This window comes from Pongo pygmaeus, chromosome 1, assembly GCF_028885625.2.
Source record: "Pongo pygmaeus isolate AG05252 chromosome 1, NHGRI_mPonPyg2-v2.0_pri, whole genome shotgun sequence".
Lineage (NCBI taxonomy): Eukaryota > Metazoa > Chordata > Mammalia > Primates > Hominidae > Pongo > Pongo pygmaeus.
In genome coordinates, this window is record NC_072373.2 from 199087261 (window position 1) to 199101610 (window position 14350).

The window sequence follows — 14350 nt, forward strand, 5'->3', positions numbered from 1 at the left end:
CCCCTCCAGCCTTCCCACCTGTGACCCATACTCTGGGGGATTAGCAGCCCCTCCAGCCTTCCCACCGTGAACCAGGGGAGCCTGTGCACATGAAGCTGCCTTGGACTGGAGGATGGGGGTGGAGGAGGCATCCTGGGCTCCTTGCTACCCCCAGCTCTCTGGTTTCAGGGGCTCCGCATATCCCCAGCTTCACCTGGTTGCTGGCCTGGAACTCAACCAGGATTATGGGAGACTGGAAAACTCCAAGGCCCCCTTAGGAGGGCAGCTGCATTTTCAAATGGGGGCTGAGTCAGAGGATGGGGCAGGAAGTGAGCTGGAAAGGACTAGTGGTGAGAGGGCAGAGAGGTGAGGGGCCCCTGAGCGAAGGGCATGGAAGCCAGGCTGGGCCCAGAGGAGCGGGGCTGCAGTTGTACTGAAAGCAAGATTACCTGCCGTGGCAGCAGAGAAGGTTATAACTGACAACTGTAACAGCAGTACCATCATTTGCTGAATAATCACCATGCGACAGGACCCCTGTATACACGAATCCATTTTGTCCTCCTGAGACTCCACGCCCTTGGAATTATTGTTCCCATTTTACAGGCGAGGAGGCTGAGGTGCAGAGAGGTTGAACAGGTTGCCTAAGGGCACATTAGAAGAGGCAGATCCTGGATTGAAACCCTGGCCTCTCCATCTCTAGAGCCCCCGTGCCTCTAGGATGTCAATTTCAAGAGGGCCCTTCGTCTTCATCCATGTCTCACAAAGGCTCTTGTCTTTTTAGGGTGAGCCAGGGGAGTGCTCCTGCCCCTCTCGAGGAGACCTCGTCTTCTCTGGCATGCCGGTAAGTGGCGCTGTGGGAGCCTTCCCCCAGCCCGGGGGAGAGGACCAGCTTCAGCCTCATCTGGTGCCCAGTGTGCAAAGGCCCCGCAGGGCTGCGCACCCCAGCCAGCTGCCTCCCCACGCAGCCCCGCGCTTGGTGTAGACGTTGCCTATAACCTCTCCCCTTCTTTTGCGACCCCCACTCCCACCCAGGGTGCTCCGGGACTTTGGATGGGCAGCTCCTGGCAGCCGGGCCCGCAGGTGTGTCGCTTGTCTCCTCTTGTCCGCCAGCGCCCCGCGGCTTGTCCACCCTAAACAGCTACTCTCGGCCATGGGGCAGAGCTCTCTGCTGGCTCTGACTCTTTCCTCTCTCCCTCAGGGTCCACCAGGCATTCCCGGACCACCAGGTCCCCCTGGAGTACCTGGACTGCAGGTAAAGGGGGAGAAGAGAATGAGGAGCTTGGGTGGCAGAGCTCATGCAGTCAGGGTGGCTGCTCCCGGCTGGACCCCAAGGACACTGCTTCCCCACCCCAAAAACACAGACATGCCATTTCTCACTCCTCTGTTTACCTGCCTCCCAGGGTGGCAAGGAGGGCCCACTGAGCCTCTAGGCCAGGCTCTGCACTCCCAGCCCTGTTTCAAGGAATGCACTGTTGCATCAGCTGTCAGGAACCCACAATCTGGGTCAGATAAAAATCCCTTACCCTGGTACAGAGCCCGGCCCACTGTTTTGGAGTAGCATTCAACACTCATTCATGCAACATGTGTTTTTGCACATTTGCTATTTTCTGGCATTGCTTTAACTGCTGTGAATACAGTAGTGGCTAAAAATAAAAGTCCCTGCCCTCTTGGAGCTTATATTCTAGTAGGAGAGACAGACGATAAGCAAGATAAGTAAATAAAATATAGTGTGTTAGAAAGTGATACATACTAAGGAGAATGGTAAAGCAGGGAGTGAGGATAGAAAATGGGATGAGGGCAGGAGAAGTACTTGCAAAATGTACTGAAAAGAAGGTGATGTTTGAATCAAAACTTAAAAGAGATGAGAAGCTGTGAGGGAGAGCCTTTGTGGCAGAGAAAGCAGCCGGTGCAAAGGCCCAGAGGTGGGATGTGTTTGGGGAATTGCAAGGAAGCTAGAGATAGTGAGGGAAGAGCATTAGGAGCCAAGATCTGTGTGACACTGTGAATAAAGGGTACATTCCAGAGCCAGGCAGCCTGAAGTGGAATCCCGGCTCTGCCATGTGCTAGCTGTGTGACGGTAGGCAAGTTCCTTAACCTCTCTGTGTCTCACTGCCTTCTTCTGCTAAGTGCACCTAACTCACAGGGCTTTTGTGAGTATTAAACAAGTTAATGCATGTGACGAGTATAGAATTGTACCCATGACTATTATATATTATTTATATGACAAAAGCTTAGAAGGCATTAGCTATCATTATGATGATGAGTACTATTATTATTTTACATCCATTCTTTTATTCATTTGAGCCTTACATAAAAGCCCCGAAAGGAAGGCAGTATTACTATTCCTAAGTCACAGCTGGACAAGCTGAGGCTCTGAGAGATGGAGTATCTTGTCTAAGGCCGCCTGACTAGGAATTGACAATGCTAGACTGGGGCTTTCCCATGCAAAGCACTTTTTGCCTTCTTCCGATGCCTTTCAGGACAGTTCCCAGTGGTTTGCATAGCAAGCCACCTTTTCCAGAGGTTCTAGGTGGCATAGACACCACCGTCCTTGTGTCTGGCTCCCAGCTCCTAAGAGAGTGATTCTTACCTGAAGAAGCAGGGCAGCATCACATGGAAGCTTTTTACAAGCTACTCCTCCTTGTCCCAATGATTTGATAGATTTTGTATCTTCCCTCCCCACCCCCACCACCCTGGCACACCTCCCCTGCCACCGTGGGCTGGGAGTCTGCTCTAGTGAGCCACTGTTGCTGATGGGAATCTCTGCCAGGATCCCAATTCTCTCTACCCCATTGGAAGTGCTGAACTAGAGCCCACGCCACATATTTGCAGCCACACATTTGCCAAGTGTCTGGGGCTTTTGGGGCTTCCTGCCACACTGCCAGGAAACAGGAATCTGTCTGCAGAGAGCTTGCAGTTTGCTTGGGGAAGTGTAAGAGTCATTTCAAAGTGACCCATTAATAAGCGAGAGCTGATGTAGTGTAAACCCTGCCAAGACATGCTGGGGAATGAGGCAGAAAAGAGTGACTGCTGAGTCTGGTCCCAGGCACCAGAGTCCTCACCTAGTGCCAGTGCTTGAGACCAAGCCGAGGCTGCTGCTCACAGGTACCTGCCCCATGCCAGGTGGGATGCAGGAGGGCCAAGCAGCTCCTTTATTCAGGTATAGAAACAGGCTCAGGGAAGTGCAGCACTTACTCATCCACGGCTGTATTGTCCCAGTGCTTAGTTATCTCATTTCATCTCAGTCCATTTCACAGAGGAGGAAGCTGAGGCACTGAGGTTAAGAAAGATGCCTGAGGCAACTAGTAGGTCATTGAGCCTAGGTTTCAACTCTGGCTGCACTTCGCTTCCACAGTAGGACAACAGGTAGAACATTTAGTTCTGAGAGGTCAGGAAAACAATTACAAAGTATCAGGCTTGAACTAACACACTGGCCCTGGAGAGGGGAGCAGGGGATGAATAATGATTTAAGGCATAATAATTAACATGGTCGGGCCAGGCGTGGTGGCTCATGCCTGTAATCCCAGCACTTTGGGAGGCCAAGGTCGGCGGATCACTTGAGGTCAGGAGTTCGAGACCAGCCTGGCCAACGTGGCGAAACCCTGTCTCTACTAAAAATACAAAAAGAATTAACCGGGTTTTGTGGTGCATGCCTGTAATCCCAGCTACTCAGGAGGCTGAGGCAGGAGAATTGCTTGAACCCAGGAAGCGGAGGTTTCGATGAGCTGAGATTGCACCACTGCACTCCAGCCTGGGCGACAGAGTGATACATCTCAAAAATAATAATAAAAAATAAATAAATAAATAAATAATAATAATTGACATGTTCAAGGCATTTTCCCTGTGCCAGGCACTGCTCTAAGCCCTAATGGTGCACGGAGGTGCCGGGGGGCTGGATGGTGGCTGGCTCCGGGTCTGACCCAGGCCTGGTAGAGCCTGCCTGGAAATTGCTCGGGGGCTGGTGATATGTTCTATTGCTGGGAGCTGGGACTTGAAGGAAGGCCAGATCTCAGAGTGCGCCAAGGAAATCCTGTGCAGGGAGGAGCAGGCTGAGCAGCGGTGTATTCACTCAACACGTACTTAATGCGCACCTCCTCCATGTCGGGCACTGGGGATTCAAAATGGAACATACTCCCTGCCTCCATGGAGTATTTAATATGCAAATGTGCCTCACGAATCTGCAAGGGGAACATTGTCCGGGTGGCATGGATTTAACGTAAACATCGTTGCAGCCATTGTCTCCTTGAAGCCTCACCATAAACTATCCCTGTTTTATAGATAAGGAAACTGAGGCATAGAATTTTTTTCCCCCAAATAAATTGCCAAAAGTTATACAGGTAGTCAGAATTTTGTGTCCAGATGAATCTGACTGGCAAGCACCCACCCTTGCTGTGTACATGAATGTTCTGGGGATGTCTGTTCAGGAATGATGCTGGAATCGTGGTTAAGAGAGGGGTTAGAAGCCAGTGATCCTTGCTCTGGACCTCAGCTCTGTGCCTTGCTCAACTTGTGACCTTTGGCAAGTTACTTACTCCTCTGGGTTCTTTTTTTTTTTTTTTTTTTGAGATGGAGTCTCCCTCTGTTACCTAGACTAAAGTATACTGGCGTGATCTTGGCTCACTGCAACCTCCATCTCCCAGGTTCAAGTGATTCTCCTGCCTCAGCCTCCCATGTATCTGGGACCACAGGCACACACCACCATGCCGTGCTAACTTTTGTATTTTTAAAAGAGACGGGGTTTCGCCATGTTGGCCAGGCTGGTCTCAAACTCCTGGCCTCGGGTGATCCGCCCACCTCGGCCTCCCAAAGTGCTAGGATTGCAGGCATGAGTGACCGTGCCCAGCCTCTTCTGGGTTCTTTGTGCTATTTTTAAGATGGAGATAACAGCACCTAGTTCAACAATATAACTGTGATGATTAAACGAGAAAGTAGGCCGGGTGTGGTGGTTCACGCCTATAATTCCAACATTTTGAGAGGCTGAGGTGGGAGGATCACTTAAGCCCAGAAGTTTGAGACCAGCCTACCAGCGAGACCTGGTCTCTATAATAAATACAAAAGAATTAGCCGGGCGTGGTGGTGAGCGCCTCTAGTCCCAGCTACTTAGGAGGCTGAGGTGGGAGAATCGCTTGAGCTGAGTTCGAGGCTACAGTGAGCTATAATTATGCCATTGCACTCCAGCCTGGGTGACAGAGTGAGACCCCGTCTCTAAAAAGAAAAAAAGAAAAAAGAAAAGGAAAGGAAAAAGAAAGAGAAAGAGAAAGAGAAAATATAGAAAAAGGACTTAGCACAGAAATAAACAGTAGTTCCATGGAAGACCCTCTGCTCAATTTCTGACCTTCCTCTGATGTGGGGGGAAAACACTCGCTGTTGGACTGGTCTGGGGGGTCGCTCTTCTGGGCCTCCTTGGCTTTCTCTATAAAGGGTCAAGAGGCTTTTGGGCTAAGAATAGATGTCAGCCTTTTGCCAGCCAGGGCTCTCAGCTCTGCAGGACAAGGGGAAGAGGAGGCGGGGATGATGAGAAGGAAACAGGCTGACCAGCAGGCTAGAGAGATGGAGCCCACTCACTCGTGTCTCTTCTTGGCTACAGGGAGTGCCTGGAAACAACGGTTTGCCAGGACAGCCTGGGCTCACTGCGGAACTGGTGGGTACTGGCCAGGACTCCCTGTCCATGCCCCTTCCCTGCCCTTCCCAGGGCTGCTCAGGCTATGAAGCAGGCCCGGTAGCTGCAGTGGGCGTCCCTCTTCTCTCCCACTTCTGAGGCTGGAAGGTGCATGACATGTCCCAAGGCTCTCCCTGATCCCATAAGTCTCCATGTTCCTTCCCCTCACCTGCTTGAGCCCACACATCTGTCTCTTGCAGGGATCCTTACCAATTGAACAGCACCTCCTTAAGGTAAGAGGGTACCCAGGAGGGAAGTGTGAGCTGGCGGGGGTGTCTCCTAAGGGGATTCTCTTAGTAAGTGCTCAGCTGTGTGGCACCTCGCAGAGAGAGCAGCAGTTTGCAGGGAATACGCGTTCCAAGCATCTGTCTAAGAGGGCCTAGCTGATGCCTGGCTTGTAACAGGCCCCCAGGCAACATTTGCTGAACGAGTGCTTAAAGGAATCCTGTGAAGGTGCCCACATGGCAGATGCTGTTGGCAGAACCCAGCCCTGAAGCCTGCCCGCAGCAGCTGGCAATGAGACCCCGTAGCACCCGGGTCACACCGAGGCAGAGCCCAGCAGCTTCCAAAGCAAAGCAGAGGGGGTGAAAGTGCAGTGGTGGGGGGCTGTGAGATTGGGTGTGGCCTGGAAGAAAGCTGCAGCCCTTCTCTAGTCAATCCAGAAAGAATCCAGGGAGGAGGTGGATTCGAGAAGCACTTCTGGCAGTCCAAGAAAGGGGACTTCGGACCTGGTCAGAGGGTTGGCCTGTGCCAGGGCCTGTACACAGCCTTAATACTCTACCAGAGGGCTGTGGCCTGGTCCGGCTTCCCAAACTGAGCGGAAGTTCCTATTGGAATCAAGGGTCACATAGCCCATCTTTGCTTAGTCACCGCTAGTAACGAGAGCACAGTAATTCCCCAGGTTGCCTTCAGGTTTTTGAAGGAGGCCCTTATGTTCCTGAATTTTCTCTCCTCTAGCTCAGCATCCTCAGGGGTGCTTCCCATGTGTTGGCCTCCAGAGCCCCCCCTCATCCTGGCCACCCTTTTCTGACACCGGCCAGTTAGTGCCCTGGACATCCCGTGACCCCGATGGGCCTTGGTCAGGGCAGAGCATGGGGGCTCTCTACCCCTTCCCTGCTCTGAATGGCAGATTTCTCCAGAAGCAGCCAGAGGAGGTCGGGGTAACCTCTTGGCATCAGTTACATGTTGGATCACAGTGGGGTTGTGGCAACGAAACCCCCAGCTCTTCTCCCCTCTGCTTCTGTCAATGACTGGGCAGTGATCGTGTGACTCCAAATCCAGGATTTGACATTTCTCCCATAACATTTCATGCGCTGGCTTCTTCATCAAGTGCTCTTCAGAGGATCCCAAATAGAAACTGTGCATAGTGTGGACAGGGGGTCAGATGGCAACCCGGGGCATGCTGACCCAGAGCCCCAGCCACCACCTGCACCCATAGTCCAGGAAGCCTGGGGAGAGAGCACTGGCTGTGGCCTAGGACAGGCCCACGCCAATCCAGGCTCCCACTTTCCTTAGACAAGTCACGCCGCCTCTCCTGAGTGGGCTTTCCCATCTCCACAATGCTTATAAGATTCCCTGCCTCACTGCGCCGTCAAGATGGCATGCGATAATGTGCAGGGCTTATTATGTACAATGCCCAGCGTCATGGGTGCTGAGTAAATGCCAGCCATTATCACTGGGCTTGGTGGTGAGCAGTGAAAGTGAGCAGGAGCTCCTGCCTGGGCGTCTGTGGACACCACACTGGCCACAAACAGGCTCCGGGCTTCTGAGTCCTCAGAAATTGCAGGCTGGTTTTCACTAGTGGGTTTGATTTTTCTGAGAAAAGGACCCATAGCTTCCGTCAAACTCTCAGAGGGGTCTGTGACCCAAAGAAGGTTAAACCCTTTCCTGTGGGGAAGACAATTCTGGTGGCGCGATCCGAGCCAGGAGCCTGTGAGCAATCCGAGATGTGTCCCAGGGGCACCTGGGAAGGGCCTGGCTCCTCCCGCAGCTGTTCCTTTGCTCCCTTGGGCAGAGAAGCTGGCGTTCGGAGCCAGCCTTTCCAGCCTCGCTCCTCATGGCTTGTCCTCACAGTGGGTGCAGGTTGCAGGAACAGCCGGGACAGATGGTCCCTCTGCGGGCCCCTCGCCTCCGCCCACATGCCTGTCTGGAAAGTGGCTTTGGCTTAGCTGTACCAGAGCTTCTTCCTGGAGGAAACTCAAAGCCAATTGTTGAGAGTGGGTCCCCCGAGGATGGAGCAAAGCTGCCGCAGGGATGCAGCTGGGGAGGGAGGGAGTGTGGGAGGAGGGAAGACGGCGGGGCAGGGAGCCCCGGCTCTGGGTTCTCAGTGGGGCTCCCCAGTTGGCCCATCCTGCCCATCTCCTCTCCCCACTCGTCTCCCGACTCCCTGATCAGAGTATCTGCGGCGACTGTGTCCAGGGGCAGAGGGCCCACCCAGGGTACCTCGTGGAGAAGGGAGAGAAGGGAGACCAGGGCATCCCCGGTGTGCCAGGCCTCGACAACTGTGCCCAGGTAGGGACTGGGCTTGGGGCCACCCTATGCAGGAGGGCTCCCTGGCTGCCTCATCAGACAGAGTGCCTCTCATTGTCCCTTGCAGTGCTTTTTGTCACTGGAGCGCCCAAGAGCTGAGGAGGCCCGGGTGAGTGCCTCGCCTTATCTCCCCCGACCATGCCCTGTGCCCCACAGGGACAGGCCCTGACTGCTCACTGTCACCGTCTCCATCCTTCTCCAGGGTGACAACAGCGAGGGAGATCCTGGCTGTGTTGGGAGCCCAGGCCTGCCTGGTCCTCCGGGATTGCCAGGCCAGAGAGGAGAAGAGGTAAGACCAGGGATGAGGATTCATCTTCAAGGGAGCTGGGGCCCTGTCTGCCTTTGAGACCTCTTGGGGGCCTCTGAGGCCTCACGTGACTGATGCCCTTTACCACTCTGGGCTCATCTGCTGTCCTGGCACATGGCTTCTCTGGGATGCACGGGACCCAGGGTAGGACACACTCTTCCTCCCCAGTGCCCAGCTGCGTCCTCTGCCTGCAACACTCTTCTCCAGGGCTCATTCCTGCACTCCTTCAGCTCTGCTCAAATGTCTCCTTCTCAGAGAGACCTCCCCTGACCACCCTCTTTAAAATTGAACTCCACACCAACCCCAGAGCCTCCAGTCCCCTTGGCCTGCATCATACTCATCACCATCCAACATCCTGCCTATTTACTTCATTCAGGAACATTCCACAGGTGTCAACTCAACACCAACTATGTGCCAGCTCCTGTTCTATTTGTTAGTGTCCATCTCTCCCCTAGAATGTAACTGCTTTGAGGCAGGGGTTTTTATTTTGTTTATGCTGTGATCCTAGCCCCTGGACTAATGCCTGGTACGTAATAGTTGCTCATTAAATGTTTGTAGGATGGCCGAATGAGCGAAATGAAAGATTGTTCTAACATCAGCTAAGTGGTCCTGCTTGGACAGCAGCCGCCCTCTGTTGACCTTGGCCCAGGCAAGCTGGGAGGAAGGCTGCTGGAACCCCGGGGGCTCTATGGGACCTGGGCCTCTTCATCCAATTCCCTTGGCTTCGTTTGCAGGGTCCGCCTGGCATGAGGGGCTCCCCAGGTCCTCCAGGCCCTATCGTAAGTATCGGTGGTGCTCTGGCCTGCTTGAGAGGCTCTCAAAGGGGTCATTACACTCAGACACCATCCCGCGGCCTTGTCCCCAAAAGGCTGGGCAAGGCAGGAGGAGGGAACTTCCATTGCCCTCCCCGTCCCTCCACAGAGCATCTGCAGGGACTGTGCTCTCCCACCACCGAATGCCCTGGAAACACCCTGCTCTGCCTACTGCCTATGGTCCTGCTTAGGGGAGGTCCTCAGAGGCACATCTTTGCTTCCCTGTCCCCACACCCTGCTGCGCTTTCCACAGCGCAGCTTTCCCAGGCTGCCCTCGGCAGGGGGCCTAGGCTTCAGGCTCACAGCCTCCCAACCAGGGAAGCATGCGGCATGCTGGCCAGACCTCTCCATGCCCCTGTGACTCCAGTCCCCACAAGGGCTCCGGGCTAAGATGGAGCTGTCCTCCATTGCTCTGTAGGACCATCTCTAGGGTAAATCTACAAAAACCAGACCAGGGCATCTACTCTGGAGTCCTCTGTGATGTTGACATGGCAGGAAAATAGAAGTGACTAGGAAAGATTGAAAGAACTGAAAATGCTTTCTTTGGAGAAGAAAATGGCTGGTGGGAGCTGTCTTAGAGCCAGGGAGCCCCCTACTCGGGGGACAGGTGGAGGACGGGCGGCAGGCATGGGGGGCAAGGCTGAAAGAAATGGGCTTCCGCTGCAACTGGGTCTTCAGTTAAGACTCCGGAAGACTCAGGAAGCACTCTGACTCTGGAGCCGTTCTGCATCTCTGTCAACGGAGGAGCCATTCTTCCCGGAGCCAAGGGGAGGAACAGTTGTCTTTTGAGCCAAGACTTTCAAGGAGTCTCTTTTCCAGCTGCCTTGAAAATACTCCTATGACCTCCTCTCCCCATGACCCCCAAGCCCCAGACTGTGCCCTCCAGGCTGTCCCAGGGTTACTGTGCCTGTGAGATGTGACCTGCCTGTTTCCTCCCACCAGGGCCCCCCAGGTTTTCCTGGTGCTGTTGGCTCCCCCGGATTGCCTGTAAGAACCTAGCGCTGCTCGACCTCCCCTCCCGCCCCCCGTCAGCCAGGTCTCTGTAGCTTTTGCTTGTCTCCCTCCTGTCGTGCCTTCACCTCCGTCCTCCGTGTTTGTTGTCCCCCTTCAGGCACGGTAGCTAACGACACGGGTTCTCTGAGGTCCCGGCAGCTTGGACATCCTCCCAGTCTCTGACTCCTTTCCGTTTTCTCCTCTCCCTCCTCTCCTGCGTTCTTTCTCTCCTCTTCTCTCTCTTACCCCGTTCTGTCTTCCTTCTCCATTTCTCCCACCATCCTGCGGCACTCCCCCAAGTCCTCCTGAGCTCGTGAACCTTCCTCTTAAGCTGGTGCCTCTAGGGGGCCCCTCCATTCCTGCCTTCTCACTCTGCCTCCTGCTTCTCACCACCTTCGGTGTTGCCTGAAGATTTGCTGAAAGTAGTTCTTGGGGCCCTGCCAGGCACCTGGCTCAGAGCCCAGCAGAGATGCCAAAGCTTTAGGGCTTCACATTGCAGGCTGGCACAGGTTTGCTGCCCTGCTGCGTGGCAGGGCTGTCCAGAGGCACCCAGGGATTTAAAGGCAGCCCTTCCTGCACCTTTTCCATCGTCCTAGAGGAAACTCTCAGCTGCCTCCTCTTGCCTTCCTCTTCCTGGGCTCCAGTCCCAGTCTGCTCCAAGGCGGGGCATATGATACCAGCCAGTTGGGTTTCTGGGTGTTGTGCGGCCCTGCCCCTCTTTGCCCGGCACCTTGGCCGGCTCCTTCTGCCAGGTGTCGTTAATTGCTCTGCCTTCGTCATCGTCACAGGTGTGTTTACATCACCCCCAGCCTCATTGTTGCTCCCTCCTGGGTCACGGAAACTAACCTCCTGTTTGTCAGGTTTCGTGTTCCTGGGGCCTGGCTCCTCTCCTCCCAGGCCTGGTGATGGAGGCTCAGGGAGCAGGGCCCCTCCTCGTCACAGTTCCATCTGTCCCCACCTCCTCATCTGTGGCTGGGCCTTGTCTGTTTCTGCTTGCTTGGGTGAAGGGGCCATCTGTCCGTCTAGCCATCTGTCTTGTGTCGTGGAAAGGTTTGGGCGCCATCTCTTGAGGGGATGAGGGAGAAGGGGGCAGGAAAGGTGCCCTTCATGGCGCGGCACCTGCAAAGGCTGGGGTAAGGAATTAGGGGTGGGGGCTGTAGCTCTCGTGGCAAGTGACATGCCCTCTCACCCTACAAAGTGACAGGGACTGCTCTGGAGGCAGCCTTCCTGTGTCTCTCCCGTGCCTCCCTCCAAGACAGTGATTTTTGCTTGGGGTGGGGGACTTGGACAGGTAAGTGTTGGGTATCTGATGATATGATACACTTTGGTGGCAGCATCCATCTGGGGTACCTCTCCTGACAGTTGCCCCTCAGAATAAGCACACATCTGACCCGTCACCTTCCTAAAGGTGTGCCCCAGTCAGTTACCATGGCAGGGCATACCAGCGACGGGCACCTGAGAGGTACCCTCCCAGAGTCACCCCTGCTGGAGGGCATATCTCTACAGTTATCTATCTTGAAGGGCATCCTCCTGAAAGGCACCCATATGTGGGGTTCACACCTCTACTAGTCATCCTGCTGGAGCACACCCATTACGGGCCACCTTGCTAGGGACACTAGGAGAGCCACTATGGCCTCCACATTTGCCTGGAGTGGGAACAGAAGGCAGCGGGGCAGGGGGAAGGAGTCAGGGGCTGGGTGGGGACTGCCCGCTCCTGCAGTTTCTCATGATTTTTCTCTCGAAGGGCCTTCAAGGAGAGCGAGGCCTCACGGGCCTGACTGGAGACAAGGGGGAGCCGGTAAGAGGAACCTGGCAGCGGCTGGAAAGGGCTGGAAAGGGAGGAAGAGCTGGGGAGGCAGAGCTTGGGCTCCGATGGGTGGCTGCTGAGTGGAAGCTGGGAGGTGGACTCCTTGAGACTCTCTGCCCTTCTGCTGGAATTCCCTCAGTGTGAGGTTTCCACACTCCCCCAGGAGCAAAGGAGGCCGATCTCCGTGTGCCCTGACTCCCTGCCAGAAGCACGCACAGCCCCTGTCCTCCAGCAGCGTCCCTGGGGGCTCCCCTCCCTCCCTTGGCTGTTGTCACTCAGCAGCCCCGCCCACCACCTCTTCCCTGGTCCTCACGCCTACTGTGGGCCCCCTGCTCCGGCTCAGCTCTCAGGGTCTGGGCCAGGCTGGGGTTCGCCTCCCCAGCCCAGATCTGTGGTGGTGGTCACGACCGAGGGGACCTGGGGCTTGGGGAGATGGCCCAGTGGGCAATGCTGGGGCAGGCTGGCACCTGCTAGATGGCAGTCCCAGAGGTTTTAGTTTTGGCCACCCTCTTACCCAGCGAGGGGAGAACAGAAATGTTGGGGGGCTATCCATCATGTCTGCCTTTCTTTGCAGGGTCCTCCAGGGCAACCAGGTTACCCAGGTGCCACGGGCCCCCCAGGACTGCCTGTGAGTAAGGGGACCCTTGCTGGGGAGTGGGTGCCAGGTACCAGAGGCTTGGGCTGGTGGTCAGGACAGAGCCAGGCTGGGCAACCCTCGGTGGGCTCCCCATTCCCAGGCATTTCAGCCTCTTCCTTTGCCTAAAGTCCATGCAGCCCCCTCTCTCCATTGTAGGCGCCCTTAGCAGCGTGGCTTGGTCCCACCACTCTGCTCAGGCCTGACTCTCAGAGCGCTCTGCCAGGCCCAGACACGGCAAGAACTGAGATCTGCCTCCTGGGGGTGGGGGTTTGGGAGATTGGAGAGACAGCTTAGAGGTGCCACCCCCACAGAAGCTGCTGGGTGGGTGTGTCCTCCTTTCCACTGGGGGCTTGGGGGGCACAGTGGCGGACGGGAGGCACGGCAGTTTTGGAGCACCCAGTGATCCTCCCAGTGCCATCCCCCCAGAGCCGGTCTGGGTGCCAGCTGCAGTCTCCACTCCTCGCATTAGCGCCGTGACGGGCTAATTCTGCAGGGTTAATTCCACTGTCTCTTTGCCACTTGTCAGGGCATCAAGGGGGAGCGTGGCTACACCGGGTCAGCGGGAGAGAAAGGAGAGCCGGTGAGTCCCAGCGGCACGGGGGCGGGTGCGGGGCTGCACGTGGATCCTCACAGCCTCGGGCTGGAGACTCGGCGGCAGCCTGTGAAGAGGAGGATCGTGACCCCTGCTGCCCCCGCCCCGCCCCCAAGCCTGCAGCACAGGCTGGGCGCTGTGGAGGTGGAGGCTGTGAGGAGAATCCCCGCAGGGCTGCCAAGGGGAGGGGGCCAGGAGACAGCCGCAGAAGCACTCCTCCGCCTCCTGCAAAGGAGGACCTGGGACTGTAGATCCCCAGTGGACCCCAGGCCCTGCAGAGCCACCCTCCAGAGCCAAGGCCTGCCAGGCCCCACGTTGAGCACAGGAGTTGGGCTGTGACCAGATGAGGACACTGGGGCCCCCTGAATGACAAAGCTGAGACTCACCCAGGGTCCCGAAGTTAGTGAGTGAGTTAGTGGTGGAACCTGGACTTGAACACACATCTATCTGGTAACAAACCTCACAAACCTCAGATCTAGGATCAGCCAAACTGGGACTGCAGTCTTACAGATTCACCAATTTCAGTGAGGCCCCAGTGGGATTCAGCAAACCCCATCAGGCATTTACTCAGTAACAGATATTTCTCAGGGGCCTGTGGGGTGCCGGGCTCCCCCTGAGGATGTCTCCGTGAACAGAGCAGGCAGTTGCCCTCTTGCCCTGCCGTGGGGGAGGCAGCTGCCAGATGAATAAACAAGTGCCTAGGAACGATGAGGGCTGGGACTCATGGAGGAAGTGGGACAGGAGAAGGGGCTGGAGAGGTGTTTGGGCGCCATCGAAGCAGAGGGACAGGAAGGCCTCTCTGAGCAGGTGGCATTTGAGCTGAGAGCTGACTAGCAAGAGGGAGGGATCCCTGTGGCTGTCTGTACTGGGGAATTCCAGAGGGAGAGGCTGGGTGGGGCACTGCAGGAACAGCTTCCAGCCATCAAATGATTTGGCAAGGGTTCAGGGGACCTAGGAGGGGGGGAAGGGGGCATTCTAGGTAGAAGAGAAAGCTGTGCTAAGGGTGCAAAGGCCTGGGGGTGTGAGGGTATAGAG

General features: G+C 55.8%; 1 protein-coding gene across 25 annotated transcripts in view; it reads left to right on the top strand.

Annotated features, from left to right (window-relative positions):
• The window catches only part of COL16A1 (collagen type XVI alpha 1 chain), a 51807-nt gene that overhangs the window by 23496 nt on the left and 13961 nt on the right, over positions 1–14350 (top strand). For 6 of the 25 annotated variants that reach the window (XM_054465253.2, XM_063657759.1, XM_054465246.2 and 3 more), the window contains 13 exons: positions 761–820; positions 1012–1059; positions 1178–1231; positions 5567–5620; positions 5839–5871; positions 8033–8149; positions 8235–8276; positions 8370–8456; positions 9209–9253; positions 10229–10273; positions 12024–12077; positions 12661–12714; positions 13250–13303. In XM_054465253.2, coding sequence (XP_054321228.1) covers positions 761–820; positions 1012–1059; positions 1178–1231; positions 5567–5620; positions 5839–5871; positions 8033–8149; positions 8235–8276; positions 8370–8456; positions 9209–9253; positions 10229–10273; positions 12024–12077; positions 12661–12714; positions 13250–13303 — 747 coding nt within the window. The remainder of the gene's footprint in view (positions 1–760; positions 821–1011; positions 1060–1177; positions 1232–5566; positions 5621–5838; positions 5872–8032; positions 8150–8234; positions 8277–8369; positions 8457–9208; positions 9254–10228; positions 10274–12023; positions 12078–12660; positions 12715–13249; positions 13304–14350) is intronic. The other 19 variants (XM_063657727.1, XM_063657763.1, XM_054465273.2 and 16 more) reach the window with 10 other exon arrangements.